Source organism: Mastigoproctus giganteus, chromosome 5, assembly GCF_048544385.1.
Source record: "Mastigoproctus giganteus isolate SK-2022 chromosome 5, ASM4854438v1, whole genome shotgun sequence".
Classification (NCBI taxonomy): Eukaryota; Metazoa; Arthropoda; class Arachnida; order Uropygi; family Thelyphonidae; genus Mastigoproctus; species Mastigoproctus giganteus.
Window position 1 is genome coordinate 17,045,050 of NC_143579.1, and position 15,011 is coordinate 17,060,060.

General features: G+C 39.1%; 1 protein-coding gene across 2 annotated transcripts in view; it reads right to left on the minus strand.

The window, feature by feature from the left end:
* Positions 1–15,011, minus strand: part of LOC150085207 (ATP-binding cassette sub-family F member 3) — a 197,423-nt gene that overhangs the window by 58,313 nt on the left and 124,099 nt on the right. For both annotated transcript variants that reach the window (XM_090373096.1, XM_090373097.1), the window contains one exon: positions 5,289–5,344. In XM_090373096.1, coding sequence (XP_090229222.1) covers positions 5,289–5,344 — 56 coding nt within the window. The remainder of the gene's footprint in view (positions 1–5,288; positions 5,345–15,011) is intronic.

A 15,011-nucleotide genomic window follows, 5' to 3' on the forward strand; every position in this document is an offset into this window, starting at 1 on the left:
ACTCTGTTAGAGATGAATCATTAATCAACCTAACTGCCCTCTTCTGAATGGAATCAAGAAGCCTGAGAGAGGCTTTGGGGGCACCACTCCAGATGTGGGAACAATATTCCATGGCAGGGCAGATTTGCGATTGATACAGAGTGAGCAGCTGTTTGGAAGAAAAGTAACGCCGGGATCGAAAGAGAAAACCAAGTCTTTTAGATTCAGAGGAAGCAATATTTGTAATGTGCTTGTGCCAAGAGAGATTAGAAGTCAGGGTAATCCCCAAAAGAGAGATATCATTTTGCCTAGAAATCGGAGTGTCACTAAAGATAAGCATAGGAGCAGAAGAATCCTTTTTGCGAGATATAAGACAAGACTGAGTTTTAGAAGGGTTGAAATCAACTAAATTGTCTTTGCCCCACTGGAGAATTACCTGAAGATCGGCATTTAAGGAATTGGTAGCAGATTTTCGAGAAGTTGAAGCTGATTGAGCAGGACAAGGTTTCTCAAAATGGAAAGTTGAATGCAACGTGCTATCATCGGCAAAACTATGGATAGGATTTCCAGTCAATGGAAGAAGATCATTAATATACAAGAGGAAAAGAGTGGGGGAAAGAACTGAGCCTTGGGGAACACCGACATTAGTGGAGAAGTTAGAAGACAGAGTCATCTACCATCACACTAGTAAACGATCAGAGAGAAAACTGGATAACCAATTACAAAAAACAGTTGGCAAACCATAAGATGGAAGCTTGTTTAGAAGACCTTTATGCCAAACACGATCAAAAGCCTTTGAGATGTCAAGAGCAACTACTTGCGTTTCACCGAACCTTTCCATTGAATTAGTCCATAAATGGGTAACATAAGCCAGAATATCACCAGTGGATCGACACTGACGGAATCCATACTGGCGTTCGTTGATCAGACGGAAAGTTTCTAGGTAGTTTAAGAGTTGGCGGTTAATTGTTATTGTTATTTGGTTTTTTTTTTAGGAGCATTAGCAACTAAGGCCATATTGCTCCGTGAATATGCGGTGGTCATCACTTAGACCTTTCCGCATCCTCCGTATTTGGTGGTGACGGGCTCGAACCCCGGTCTAATCAAGAAGCGTGTGCTACGCACTGCTGCTCCTTCCCACCAGGCTACGAAGGCGCCTGCGGTTAATTGATTTCTCCATTACTTAAGAAAGAGTAGAGGTAATTGCAATGGGACGATAATTCGATGGGAGGGATTTGTCACCCTTTTTAGGAACTGGCTGGATATGAGCAAATTTCTAAGCAGAAGGAAAAACAACTTTGGAATAAGAAAGTGAAAAAAGGCGGCAAAGAATAGGAGTAAGTTCAGGAGCACAGATTTTGAGAACAAGTGGAGAAATACCATCAGGACCTGGAGCTTTCTTAGCATCAAGATTCATCAAAATCCTTCTGATATCCTTTTGACGGAAGACCACAGGAGGCATTGAATGGAGCGTGTTGGGAATGGTGGGAGGTGTTTTACCAAGATCATTAATACATGAGCTGGAAGAAAAATGGGATGCTAGCAGGTCAGCTTTATCCTTGGCTGAAGTAACAACAGAACCATCTGGTTTGGACAGAGGTGGGAGCAGAGACGGGCAAAAGTTGTGACCAATAGCTTTGGCAAGAGACCAGAATGCTTGGCTACCATTAGGGCAAGAAGCAAGTTTTCTACTCTTAGCCTGTTCAAACTCTAGTTTGGACTGATTAATAACTGCTTTACAATTGTTGCGAGCTTTGGTGTAGGCAGAAAATGAAACTGAAGAATTAGAAACAAGCCAATTACGATATGCAACATTCTTCTCTTGAACAGCCTTAGCACATTTATTGGAAAACCAAGGTTTAGATAAAGGACGAGATTTTAAAGTGGAGTGTGGGATAAAGGATTCCATTCCTGCAAGAATAATTTCACTGACACGATCTGAGCAAACGTTGACATCAGAAGTTTTGAAACAGTAATCTGACCAAGGAAAAGAAGAAAAGAAGTCTCGCAGGTCATCCCATTTTGCATTCTTGTAATGCCAAACAACACGAGGTTGGAAATAGCCATGAGAGATAAAGGTTCCATTGGAGAAGAGACAATCACCAAGTTGTGATCTGAAGTGCCTAAAGGACCTCTCACTTCGACTGTGTACCTAGAAGGGTTGTTTGTGAGAAAAAGATCAAGCATATTGGCTGTATGATTAGGATTGTCCCGTATTCTTGTAGGTAAATGAACAATTTGTGCTAGGTCATTAGTAATTGCAAAAACCTCAGCATCTCGACCTGCTCGGTCGGTGTGACTAGAAAACGGAAGCCAGCTGGAGTTGTGAACATGAAAATCACCAAGGAAAATTACCTCACTGTTAGGAAAGTTGGACTGGAGAAAGTCAAAGAGCTCCAAGTGATTAGTGGAGTTGGGAGAACGGTAGAGACAACAGATGAATTTGACGCAATGAGGTAGAGAGATTTTAAGCCAGAGAAGATCAAAGAGAGGAGATTCCAAATTGCCAAGTCTCTGACAGGGAATATCAGAACGGACATATGCACAAGTACCACCTTTGAGGCAAAAGGAATCATACAGCGAATAATTTGGGCATCTGAGATGAGCAGTAGTTGAATCAACCGATAACTGAGATTCTGTCAGAAAAAGTACATGGGATTTGGCAGACTGCAAGTGGAAATGGACATCGTTGAGATTAGAATTGAGGCCACGTATATTTGTGAAATGAATTAGTAAGTGTTTTGGAGGTTTAGATCTTTTCGCAGATAAGCTTGCTCTATTAGTTTGACAATTCATGGTGTATTCAATAGTAAGAAAAATTGGATGGGACATGCTGTATGAAGTAATGAAATTTTTGGATATGGCATACACGTGGTAAGAATATACCAAGATCCTTGACATAACGTGGCCTCGACAATGCTCCCCGCATACACACTACTCGGACTCCCTCCAGTCACTATCTGGCAGAGTAGAGGTAGCCAGATTATACACTAGCTGATCCGGAAGCCTCCTTGAGAGTTACCAATAGGTTCGGTCCGGTGTACTAACTAGCCTGCGAACACCGTTTTAGAGCTGTATCCTTGAAATGTAAGGAATATTGGATCTCGCCACGACGTTCATCATAACCTCAAAAGTCATCAATCATACTGCATGATGGAAGAGATAGGGAAGGGTTGACCGGAACCTAGCTCTAGAGACTAAACATGGGTTCCACCACTTCAACCCTCCAATAAGCAAAGTGGTGGTATTTCACCGGTTGATGAGAGTCATCTACCACCTAGTATATGATGATGATGTTACTAACAACTGATGATGTTACCAACGTTGAATTTTAAATGGGAAGCCTTCTGGGACTTAATTTTGGAGGCTACTAGGCTTTTCATTCCAACTAAGAAATACTGTTCAAGGTTTAGGCCCAAATGGATGTCAGATAAATTAATGAGGTGCGTGGCAGAGAAGAAAAATGTATGGCATGCATATAAAGTATCAGGTGACACAGAAACCTATGGCAGGAATAAACTAGTCTGTAATCAAATCACAAAGGAGGTTAGGCAGGCGACGGCAGATTACGAGAAATCTTTGGTAAATGATGCAAATAAAAACAGCAAAGAGTTCTTTACTTATGTAAACTCTAAAAGGAAAGAGATGAATCAGATTGGATGAATCACTTAACATAGATGGGTTGACTTTTGATGATCATGCTCAGGTAGCTGATAAACTGAACAAGTATTTTGCATCTACATTCAAACATGAGGAGTTATTCAATGAGGGCAGTGCCAGAAGTTTATCAAATGCTAACAGAGAGCTAAGTGTTTTTGTAATAACTGAGAGCAAAGTGGAGGAGAAATTGTTCAAGTTAAACACAAGGAAGGCACCTGGGGTGGACAGGATCTATCCAGTTATATTAAAGGAGGCAGCAAAGCAACTAAGCAAACCCTTAGCCATAATTATGAGAGCTTCCTTGGACTCAGGGGAGGTCCCCATGGACTGTAGGTGTGCAAATGTATCGCCAATTCACAAAGGGGGGGTTTCAAAAGGTGACACAAGTAACTATAGACCTGTTAGTTTAACTTGTGTTCCGGGGAAAATAATGGAATCACTGTCTAAAGAAGTTTTGCAGGCTCATCTAGACAAGACTGCGGAAATTTACCTCAATATGATACGTAGAACACTTCTTAATGACACTCTCCAGCAAATAAACGAATATAAATATAAAATTAATGTAAAATAATTACAGTAATAAAATTAATTTAAAAAAAACAATTAAAAAATTAAAACAAGTTCAACGTAAATTTTGAAAAAAAGAGAGACTTTCCTTCCTGAAGCTCAGGGCTTTTCAACCATATATCTTGATCACAGGAATGGAAATTACCGAGTATATGTGAGCCAGAAACTTAAATAGAGATTATATGTCTTCACACATGAGTGTAAAAGATGGTGATTATTTGTCTTTGCGCAAGTGCATAAAAGACCACGAATCGGAGATTACATATGGACAATGAACGTTAATAGAATTCTCGTGTAATTTAATTTTGATGGTTTCTGCAATTAATAGACTAGTATAGAGGTACCCAAACTTACTCGACTCACCATACATTTACACCCTTAGTGTGTCTAATTTTTTCACAGTGCCACTAGACCAAAAGAAATACCTAACAATTCCGTTTATTAAGTAGTTAGGTCCAAACAATTTAATAAGAAATGTTGAAACTGTGAACTACCTCGAGCTAGTTTGCGCGGTGTCCGACAGATATTGCCGTGTTTCCCTCGAAAATTTAAAATATCCTGTGGTGTACAATTTGGGAACTGCTGGTCTAGTATAATTACATTGGACACCAAGTATTTTGGCCTCATTGAATAAAAAATGTATGGTTTTTGTTAAATGCATGAAAGGCTAATTCTGATGCTGCTGAACGAGAAGCATGGACTGAGGACACATCCTGCTTTACTCTCAAATTCAGCATAAACCATGTCAAACCCTAGTAAGACAAGTCGCAATCACTGCAAGAAATGTATACCAGGTCATTTACTTGTGTAGCGAAAGAGGAAAGGAGTGAGCGACTGTTCATATACTGAACTAAGGTGGGTCTCTTTTCCAAATTTCAGCAATATACTTAGTATACTGAATGTGACTGTTAGTAGGAAAGAGTATTTCCACTTTTGGTATCATTTAAAATTATAAAAAAAAAGTGGAGTCAAGTCTATAATTTTATTTATATTTGGGTATTTATCCCATGTAATGCCCTTCATACAATATAATCTTTAAATTTATTAGTCAGGATGTGTAAAATACATAAGCACAACTGTACCTGAAGATAATTTTCCAACCATATTATCGCCTTCATATCTAACATATTTGTAGGCTCTGGAAGAAGAAAGTAAAATCATGATGAAAATGTGCCAAAATAGTGTACTCACATATATATATAAAAAAACTGCAGTCAAGCTTTGAAAGTGTACTTGTAAAAAAACAGACAAAATGTATTGGTTCCTAAATATATCACAGAAACTATGAAATAAGTCTGAAATAACCTTACCCTAATTGAACAATATTTCAGACGCTGTTTAGACTCTCCAATCAGATACACGTTTGTAGTTTGTTCTTTTTACTGCCTGTGATTAAACTATTAGTTTTGTCATTGGCAGTAAAGAATGAATTTCAAACTCTCACCAACTGGAGTAAGGTTTTCTGTTCATTTAGTTAATTCTATTCTGTGTAAATATGTATATAATTCATTAAATTAACCCAATTCTATGAAAAGTTTCATGTACTGTACAAAGAGTATACACTGGAAACAATGGACTATAATTTTTTATTTATCAAACAGAGTTCAGGGTTTTTAACTACTATAATAATTTTTTTTACTTATCTACCCATACCATGCCTTTGACACAAGATCTATGATCCAAGCTCTTATATATTTATAAATGTGTCAAAATAATACATATAACAGGTAAAAAAAGAAACCTACTGCTGATTTCTAACTCTTTCTTTTGAAAATTAAGAAAAAATATTTTACTTTATTTCATTATCCAAAAACTTCAAAGACCTGAAACTTGTACATTAACAGTAGATAAGCATTACCATTAGTAGAGGCACATGATGCAAGAAAGCAATCTTACGCAGTATCAGCCAAAAAAAAAAAAAAACTCGCTCCTATTTCACTCCTCCCTTTGTTCCAAATACTTGCCCAGCTCAGCCTTAAATTTATTTAGACTATCAACTTCCACAACAAAAGATGGAAGTCTGTTCCACCAATCAACTACCCGCTGGCTAAAGGCAAACTTCAGCACATTTATCCGGCAACTGTCTTTTCTCAATTTCAATTTATGTTCTCTCAGGTGATTATTCTGAGCAAGAGAAAGAATTCCATCAGCACTAAGCATGCTCAAACCATTCAAAGCTTTATACACCTCAATCAGATCATGTCGCAGGTGCCCAGTCGCCAAACACTGCAATCTGTGAAACTTAAGCCTTTTTTCGTAAGAGCAACCCTTCATTCCATTCACTAATCTTGTTGCCCTTCTTTCTACTCGTTCGAACAGTTCTACATCCTTCTTAAAACGAAGCCACCAGATCTATATACAGTACTCAAGGTGTGGCCTGACCATTGCCTTATACAAGGGGATAATCACCTCCTTATTCCTGCTAGAAAAATTCCTGTATATCATTGACAAGACACCATGAGCTACTCTTGCAGACTGTCTGCACTGCTCAGAAAACTTCATATCTGCCTGCACAATTACACCCAGGTCCTTTTCATTCTCTACCACTGTCAGTGTAGTACCACAGAGTTGATACGTTACTCTGGGGTTACAGCTTCCCATATGAAGTACTTTACATTTGTCACCTCTCAGCCCATCTGCTCAACTTTTCTAGATCCTATTGCAGCAGCACTCATTACTGTCATTAGTGTCCTTAACAACCCTGCCAACCATTGTATCATCTGCAAACTTGGACATTAAGCCTGATATACCATCATCAATAACGTTTATATTTACAACAATGGACACAATACTGAACCGTGAGGGACTCCACTAATAACATTAATCCACAATGACAGTGTCCATTGATTACCACTCTGTCTTCTCCTACACAACCATCCCTTTATCCATAGCAGCAATTTGCCTCCAATGCCACACTGCTCCAATTTGTGCAGCAGTCTTCCAGGTGCAACAGTATCAAAAGCCTTTCTAAGAACCAAATATATGATATCAAAGTTATTCCCTACATCCAGTTCCTTTGTGACAACATCATAGTATGTAATCAAATTCGTCAGACAAGACTTGCCCTTAACAAAATCGGGCTATGTCCGAGCTATAACCGAAGTCTTGTCTATATGATCCAGCAGTGCTTCTTTAACCAGTGCCTCCATTAATTTTCCTGGAACAGAAGTTAAGCTCACATTTGCACATCTCCAGTCCATGGGTACCTCCCGTAATCCAAGGAAGCTCTCATAATTATGGCCAAGGGTTTGCTTACTTCCTTTCTGCCTCCTTCAATATAACTGGATAGATCCCATCCACCCCAGGTGCCTTTTTCATGTTTATCTTCAACAATTTCTCCTCCACTTTCCTCTCAGTTATTACAAAATCATCTAGCTCACTGCCAGAGTTTAATTCACCTCTGGTATTCCCCTCCCTGAATAACTGATGTGTGAATCTAGATGCAAAATACTCATTTAGTTTGTTAGCCACCTGAGCAGGATCATCAACAGTTGAACCATCAATATCTAGTGGACGAATATGATTCATCCCTTTCCTTCTAGAGTTTACATAGGCAAAGAACTCTTTGCTGTTTTCCTTTGCATCCTTTGCCACAGATTTCTCATAATCTGCCTTTGCTGCCTAATCTCCTTTGCAGCTTGGTTACAGAGCAGATTAGATCTATCATAGGCTTCCATGTCACCCATTAATTTATATATATCCCATGCATTTTTCTTCTCTGCCACATGTCTCATTAGTTCATCTGACATCGATTTAAGCCTAAACCTTGAACAATATTTCTTAATTGGTATATAAAGCCTAGTAGCTTTCAAGATTAATTCTTTGAATGCTTCCCATTTTGAATTGGCTGTTGGTAACACCATCAGCTGGTCCCACCGAATAGAATTTAATACTATCTCAGACCTCCGTAGTCACCTTTACAAAAGCAAAAACCATTCCCTTTACCCCTGATTGTAGTTACCTCTTTGAGTAAATTCCACTTCAGCACAATGTGATCACTGCCACCTAATGGTCCCTTTATCTGCTGATTCTTCATGCACGAAGAATCAGTACTGATAATCAAATCAAGAGTATTACTCCCTCTAGTTGCCTCCCGAACATGCTGATGTAGAAAACAATCATCCAATAAATTCCAAAAGGCTTGCTAGTGTGTGAGTGACCAACCCACAAATTCCAGTCAATATCCAAGAAATTAAAAGCCCCCATTATAAGACTCTCTGATTTACTGACCCACTGTATTTCCCTGTACAGTTTTTATTATACTCATTAGAGTCATTAGGCCTATAACACACTCCTCTCAATTTTGATCTCCCAATGCTATGTCCCACCAAACTGACTCGACACTGCACTGTCCAGTGATGTCAACTGGCTGCACTTGCTTGGCTTTTATGTGTTTTTTAACTAGTAGCATAATCCCTCCTTTCCTACCCTGTCTATCCTTCCTGTATGCATTTTACTCCCCAAATTCCAGTTCTGCATTCCTTATATCTGTGTGACACTATGTCTCTGATATCCCAACAATATCTGCCTTTGATGTTTTGACCAACACCTCAAATTCATCAACCAAACTCCTAACTTTGGTGTACACGCAAGTATACATGCACTGTTCCTATTCTTAGGTACCCTAACACAATCCATGTACTGCAATGACTCCCAGCAGTCTCTGAAATGCCCTGCATCTTGTTTTCCAGGCTGCTGCTCATTCCAATAGAAGCAGTGCAAGAATCATTTTCACCCCCGCCAGCGGCTACTGTTAATCTATTAGTCCGTGTATCCCCCCCAAAGCTAGCAGTTTTCTGACGCACCTAACACTGCCTCGATATCATCCGCAAATATTCTTGTGCCCTTTCTATTTAAGTGTATCCCATCCCTGTAGAATCGGTCTCTCCTGTTAACAAGCACAGACCAGGTTTAAAAACATTTTACCCCTTCAACCTTGCACAATTTTTTCCAGGGCCGAATTGATCGACAAGGCTCTCATCATATACTTCCTCCTATTGTGTCTGGGCAGAATTGCAAACACTTTCAAATTCAACCCTAATTCACGGCTTTTTTTCAACAGTGACCTGTACTTGTTAAGTAATTCTGCCAGTCTCCTACTCTTAATATCATTAGTGCCATGTACAAAAATATCACCTTTTGTGCCCTTAAATGATGATATGTGCTCTACAATGTAATCAATCTTTACTCTTGGCACACATACCCTGGTCCTGTTCCACTTATCATACCATCACGTACCTCACGTAGTTGAGGCATATGATGCAAGAAACAAGCTTATATAGCATCAGCCAAAAAAAAAAAAACCCTTTCCCATTTCACCCATATGGTTACTCCAAATGTTTGTCTAGTTCAGCCTTAAATTTATTTAAGGCTATCAACCACCTACTGGCTAGAGGCAAACTTCTGCACATCTATCTTTCCTCAGTTTGAATTTATGCCCCCTCAGGTGTGGAATCTGAGCAAGAGTAAGAATCCCATCAACACTGAGCTTGCTCAAACCATTCAAGTCCTTATACATCTCAATCAGATCACCTCGTAGGTGCCTAGTCTGTAGATTCTGCCACCTGTAGAACTTAAGCCTTTCTTTGTAAGCACACCTCTTTGTTCCTCTCACCAATCTCGTTGCCCTTCTCTGTACTCGTTCTAGTAACTCTACATCCTTCCTAAAATGAGGCTTCCAGACCTGTACGCAGTACTCAAGGTGTGGCCTAACCATTGCCTTATACAAAGGGATAATCACCTCCTTGTCTCTGCTAGCAAAATTCCCATAAATCATTGACAAAACTCCATGACCTGCTCTGGCAGCCCATTCGTACTGCTCAGAGAACTTCATATCTGACTGCATAATTACCCCTAGGTCTTTTTCATTCTCCAATTCTCTGAGTGTAGTACCACACAGTTCGTACGTTTCTCTGGGTTACTGCTACCCATATGCAGTGCTTTGCATTTGTCAATGTTAAATTTCAGTTGCCACTTCTCAGCCCATCTGCTAACTTTTCTAGATCCTGTTGCAGTAGCATACTGTCTTTATTGTCATTAACACCCTACCAAGCTTTGTATCATTTGCAAACTTGTACATTAAGCATGATAAACCTTCCTCGATATCATTGATAAATACACAAAACAACAATGGACTCAGCACTGAACCCTAGGGGCCTCCATTAATAATATTAGTCCACGTAGAGCAGTGACCATTTATTAACACTCTCTGCCATCTCCCACTCAACCATCCCTTTATCCATTGCAGCAACTTGCCCTTAATGGCATTCTGCTCCAATTTGTGCAGCAGTCTTCCAAGTATATGATATAAAAATTATTTTTTTCTTATCCAGTTCCTTTGTGATGACATCGTAATATCCAATCAATTTTGTCAGACAAGACTTCCTCTTAACAAACCCATGTTGTGTCTTAACTATTACAGTAGTCTTGTCTAAGTGATCCTGCATCTTCTTTAACCAGTGACTCCATTATTTTCCCCGGAAAAGAAGTTAAACTAACAGGTCTATAATAATTTGTCACCATTTGAATCCACTTTGTGAATTGGGGATACATTTGCACATCTCCAGTCCATGGAGACTTCCCACGAAACTAAGAATGCTCTCTTAATTATGGCTAAGGGTTTGCTTACTTCCCTCGCTGCCTCTTTTAATATAACTGGATAGATTTCAGCTGCCCCAGGTATATTTTTATGTTGAACTTAAACAATTTCTCCTCCACTTTGCTCTTCATTATTGCAAAATCATTTAGCTCTGTGTTAGAGTTTAGTAAACTTCTGTCCTCCCCTTCTTCACAGAATTCCTCATGTGTGAATGTAGATGCAAAATACTGATTCAGTTTGTTTGCTATCTGAGCAGGATCATCAACAGTTGAACCATTAACATCAAGTGGACCAATCTGATTTATCCCCTTCCTTCTAGAGTTTTTAACTAAGTAAAGAACTCTTTGCTATTTTTCTTTGTATTCTTTGCCAAGGATTTCTCGTAATCAGCCTTCGTTTGCCTAACTTCCTTTGTGACTTGATTACAGACTAGTTTATATCTGCCATAGGCTTCTGTATCACCTTAATTTATATGCATCCCATGCATTTTTCTGCCACGAGTCATTGGTTCATCCCATGCATTTCTCTGCCACGAGTCACTGGTTCATCCGACATCCATTTAGGTCTAAATCTTGAACATTATTTCTTAGTTGGTATGAAAAGCATAGTAGCTTCCAAGATTAATTCCTTGAAGGCTTCCCATTTTGAATTCGCTGTTTTTAACATCAGTTGATCCCATTGTATAGAATTTAAAAACTGCCTGAGACCACTGTAGTCACCTTGATGGTAGTTACAACTTTAAGTAAATCTCACATCAGTACACTGTAATCACTGTCACCTAGTGGTTCCTTTATCTGCAAATTCTTAATGCATGAATAATCATTGCTGATAATCGGATCAAGAATATTACTTCCTCTGGTTGCCTCTCAAACATGTTGCTGTAGTAGTTTTGGTAGATGGTGGTGGGGGGGGGGGATTTTCTACAAACAAAAAATCACACTTGGAAGAAGAGAAGCCAATAAGCACCCTCTTTTGGATGGATATCAGGAACAAGAAGAGTTATCAATTAAGGAGACTGATTAGCAGATTCTTAAAAGTGGATTAAAAAAAATGAAAGGAATGTAACTGAATATATTCAAATACCCAAAGGGGAGGGGAACAGAAAAATGAAAATCTTATAGTTATCTATCCCAAGTAATCAAGTGGAGGTATTAAGTTTTTTTTTTTTTTTTTTTTTATGAAAACCCCCGAGAGGTATTAGAACCTATACTACTCAGAACCGTGCTTGGGTTGCAGGTGCAGAAGACAAAAGAAGATATTTGTTGACATTAGACTCGAACTTCTGTAGACTAATTTTCAGGAAATATGTACGAAGGAAGGTTGTTCCAGAAAATGGCAGCTGAATGAATAAACGAGGATGAAAAGTTGATTCTGTGAGTTTGAAGTTGGACAGTAAACAGATGTCGGCTGGTGGCGGCACGTGTTTAGGCTGTTTTGAAAGAGCGAGCGGGAATTATAGAAGCCAATTCAGAAGAACAGTGCCCATAGAAGTATCTGTAGAAAAGGCATGCGGCACAAACAGTACGTCTATAAGACAGAGAGTGGGGAGACTCTGTTAGAGATGAGTCACTAATTAACCTAACTGTCCTCTTTTGAATGGAATCTAGAAGCCTGAGAGGTTTTGGGGGCACCGCCACAGATGTGGGAACAATATTCCATGATAGGGCGGAATTGCGATTTGTACAGAGTGAACAGCTGTTTGGAAAAAAAAGTAACACTGAAAGCGAAAGAGAAAACCAAGTTTTTTGGATGCAGAAGAAGCAATATTTGTAATGTGCTTGTGCCAAGAGAAATTAGAAGTCAGGGTAATGCCCAAAAGAGATATATCATCTTGCCTAGAAATCAGAGCGTCACCAAAGATAAGAATAGTATAGGAGCAGAAGAATCCTTTTTACAAGATACAAGACAGGACTGAGTTTTAGAAGTTGTCTTTTTCCCCATAGGAGAATTACCTGGAGATCAGCATTTAAGAAATTGGTAGCAGATATTTGAGAAGTTGAAGCTGATTGAGCAGGACAAGATTTCTCAAACTGGAAAGTGGAATGCAATGTGCTATCATCAGCAAAATTATGGATAGGAGTTGGGGTCAATGGAAGGTCATTAATATACAAGAGGAAAAGAGTGGGGGAGAGAACTGAACCTTGGGGGTCACCAGTGGAGAAGTTAGAAGACAGACAGCCATTTACTCTCACCCTCAGTTAGCGATCAGAAAGAAAACTGGATAACCAATTACAAAAAACAGTTGGCAAACCATAAGATGGAAGCTTCTTTAAAAGGCCTTTATGCCAAACACAACCGAAAACCTATGAAATGTCAAGAGAAACTGAAACTGCTTGAGTTTCACCAAACATTTCCATTGAATTTGTCTACAGATGGGTAACACAAGATAGAATATTACCATTGGATCAACACTGATGGAATCCATACTGGCAATCATTGATCTGATGGAAGGTTTCTTGGTAGTTTAAGAGTTGTCAGTTTCTCCATTACTTTAGCAAGAGTATTAGTAAGTGCAATGGAACGATAATGGATAGGAGTGATTTGTCACCCTTTTAAAGAACTAGCGATATGAGGAAATTTTCAAGGAGAAGGGACCAAATCTTTGTAATAAGAAAGCTAAAAAATCTGACACTGAAAAGGAGTAAGTTCAAGAGCACAAGTTTTGAGAACAAGTGGAAAATACTAACAGGATCTGAAATTTCCTAGCATCAAGATCCTTCTGACATCCTTTTGAAGGAAAGCCACAGGAGGCATTGAATGGAGTGCCTGGGAATGGTAGGAGATGATTCACAAAGATCATCAATAAACTGATTTAGAAGAAAAGGAGGATGCCAGCAGGCCAGCTTTATCTTTGGCTGAAGTGGTAATAGAACCATCTGGTTTTGACAGAGGTGGGAATAGAGATAGGCAAAAATTGCGGCCACTAGCTTTAGCAAGAGACCAGAATGCTTGACTACAAGTTGAACAAAATACAAGTTTTCCACTCTTAGCATGTTTTGTAACCAATTAGAAAAAATTGTTGGCAAACCATAAGATGGAAGACTGTTTAAAAGACCTTTAGGCCAAACACGATCGAAAGCCTTTGAGGTGTCAAGAGCAACTGCTTGTGTTTCATTGAACTTTTCCATTGAATTTGTCCATAAATGGGTAACATAAGCCAGAATATCATCAGTGGATTGACAATGATGGAATCCATACTTACAATCGTTGATCAGAAGGAATATTTCCTAGGTAGTTTAAGAGTTGGCGGTTAATTGATTTCTCCATTACTTTAGAAAGAGTAGAAGTAACTGCAATGGGACAATAATTGGATGGGAGGGATTTGTTACCCTTTTTTAGGAACTGGCTGGATATGAACAAATTTCCAAGCAGAAGGAAAAACACCATTGGAATAAGAAAGTGAAAAAAGGCGGCAAAGAACAGGAGTAAGTTCAGCAGCACAGGTTTTGAGAACAAGTTGGAGAAATACCATCAGGACCTGGAGCTTTCTGAGCATCAAGATTTGTCAAAATCCTTCTGACATCCTTTTGACAGAAGACCACAGGAGGCATTGAATGGAATGTGTTGGGAATGTTGGGAGATGTTTTACCAAGATCATTAATACACGAGTTAGAAGAAAAATGGGATGCTAACAGGTTAGCTTTATCCTTGGCTGAAGTGACAATAGAACCGTCTGGTTTTAAAAGAGGTGGGAGCAGAGATGAGCAAAAGTTGCAGCGAATAGCTTTGGCAAGAGACCCGAATGATCAGCTACCATCAGGGCAAGAAGCAAGTTTTCTACTCTTAGCCTGTTCAAAATCTAGTTTGGATTGATTAATAATTGCTTTACAATTGTTGCAAGCTTTGGTGTAGGCAGAAAATGAAATTGAAAACAAGCCAATTACAATATGCAACATTCTTCTCTCGAACAATCTTAGCACATTTATTGGAAAACCAAGGTTTAGATAAAGGATGAGATTTTAATGTGGAGTGTGGAATAAAGGACTCCATTCCTGCAAGAACAATTTCACTGACACTATCTGAGCAAATGTTGACATCAGAAGTTTTGAAACAGTAATCCGCCCAAGGAAAAGAAGAAAAGAAATCTCACAGGTCATCCCATTTTGCATTCTTGTAATGCCAAACACGAGGTTGGGAATAGTCATGAGATAAAGGCTCCACTAGAGAAGAGACACCATCACCAAGTTCTGATCTGTGGTGCCTAAAG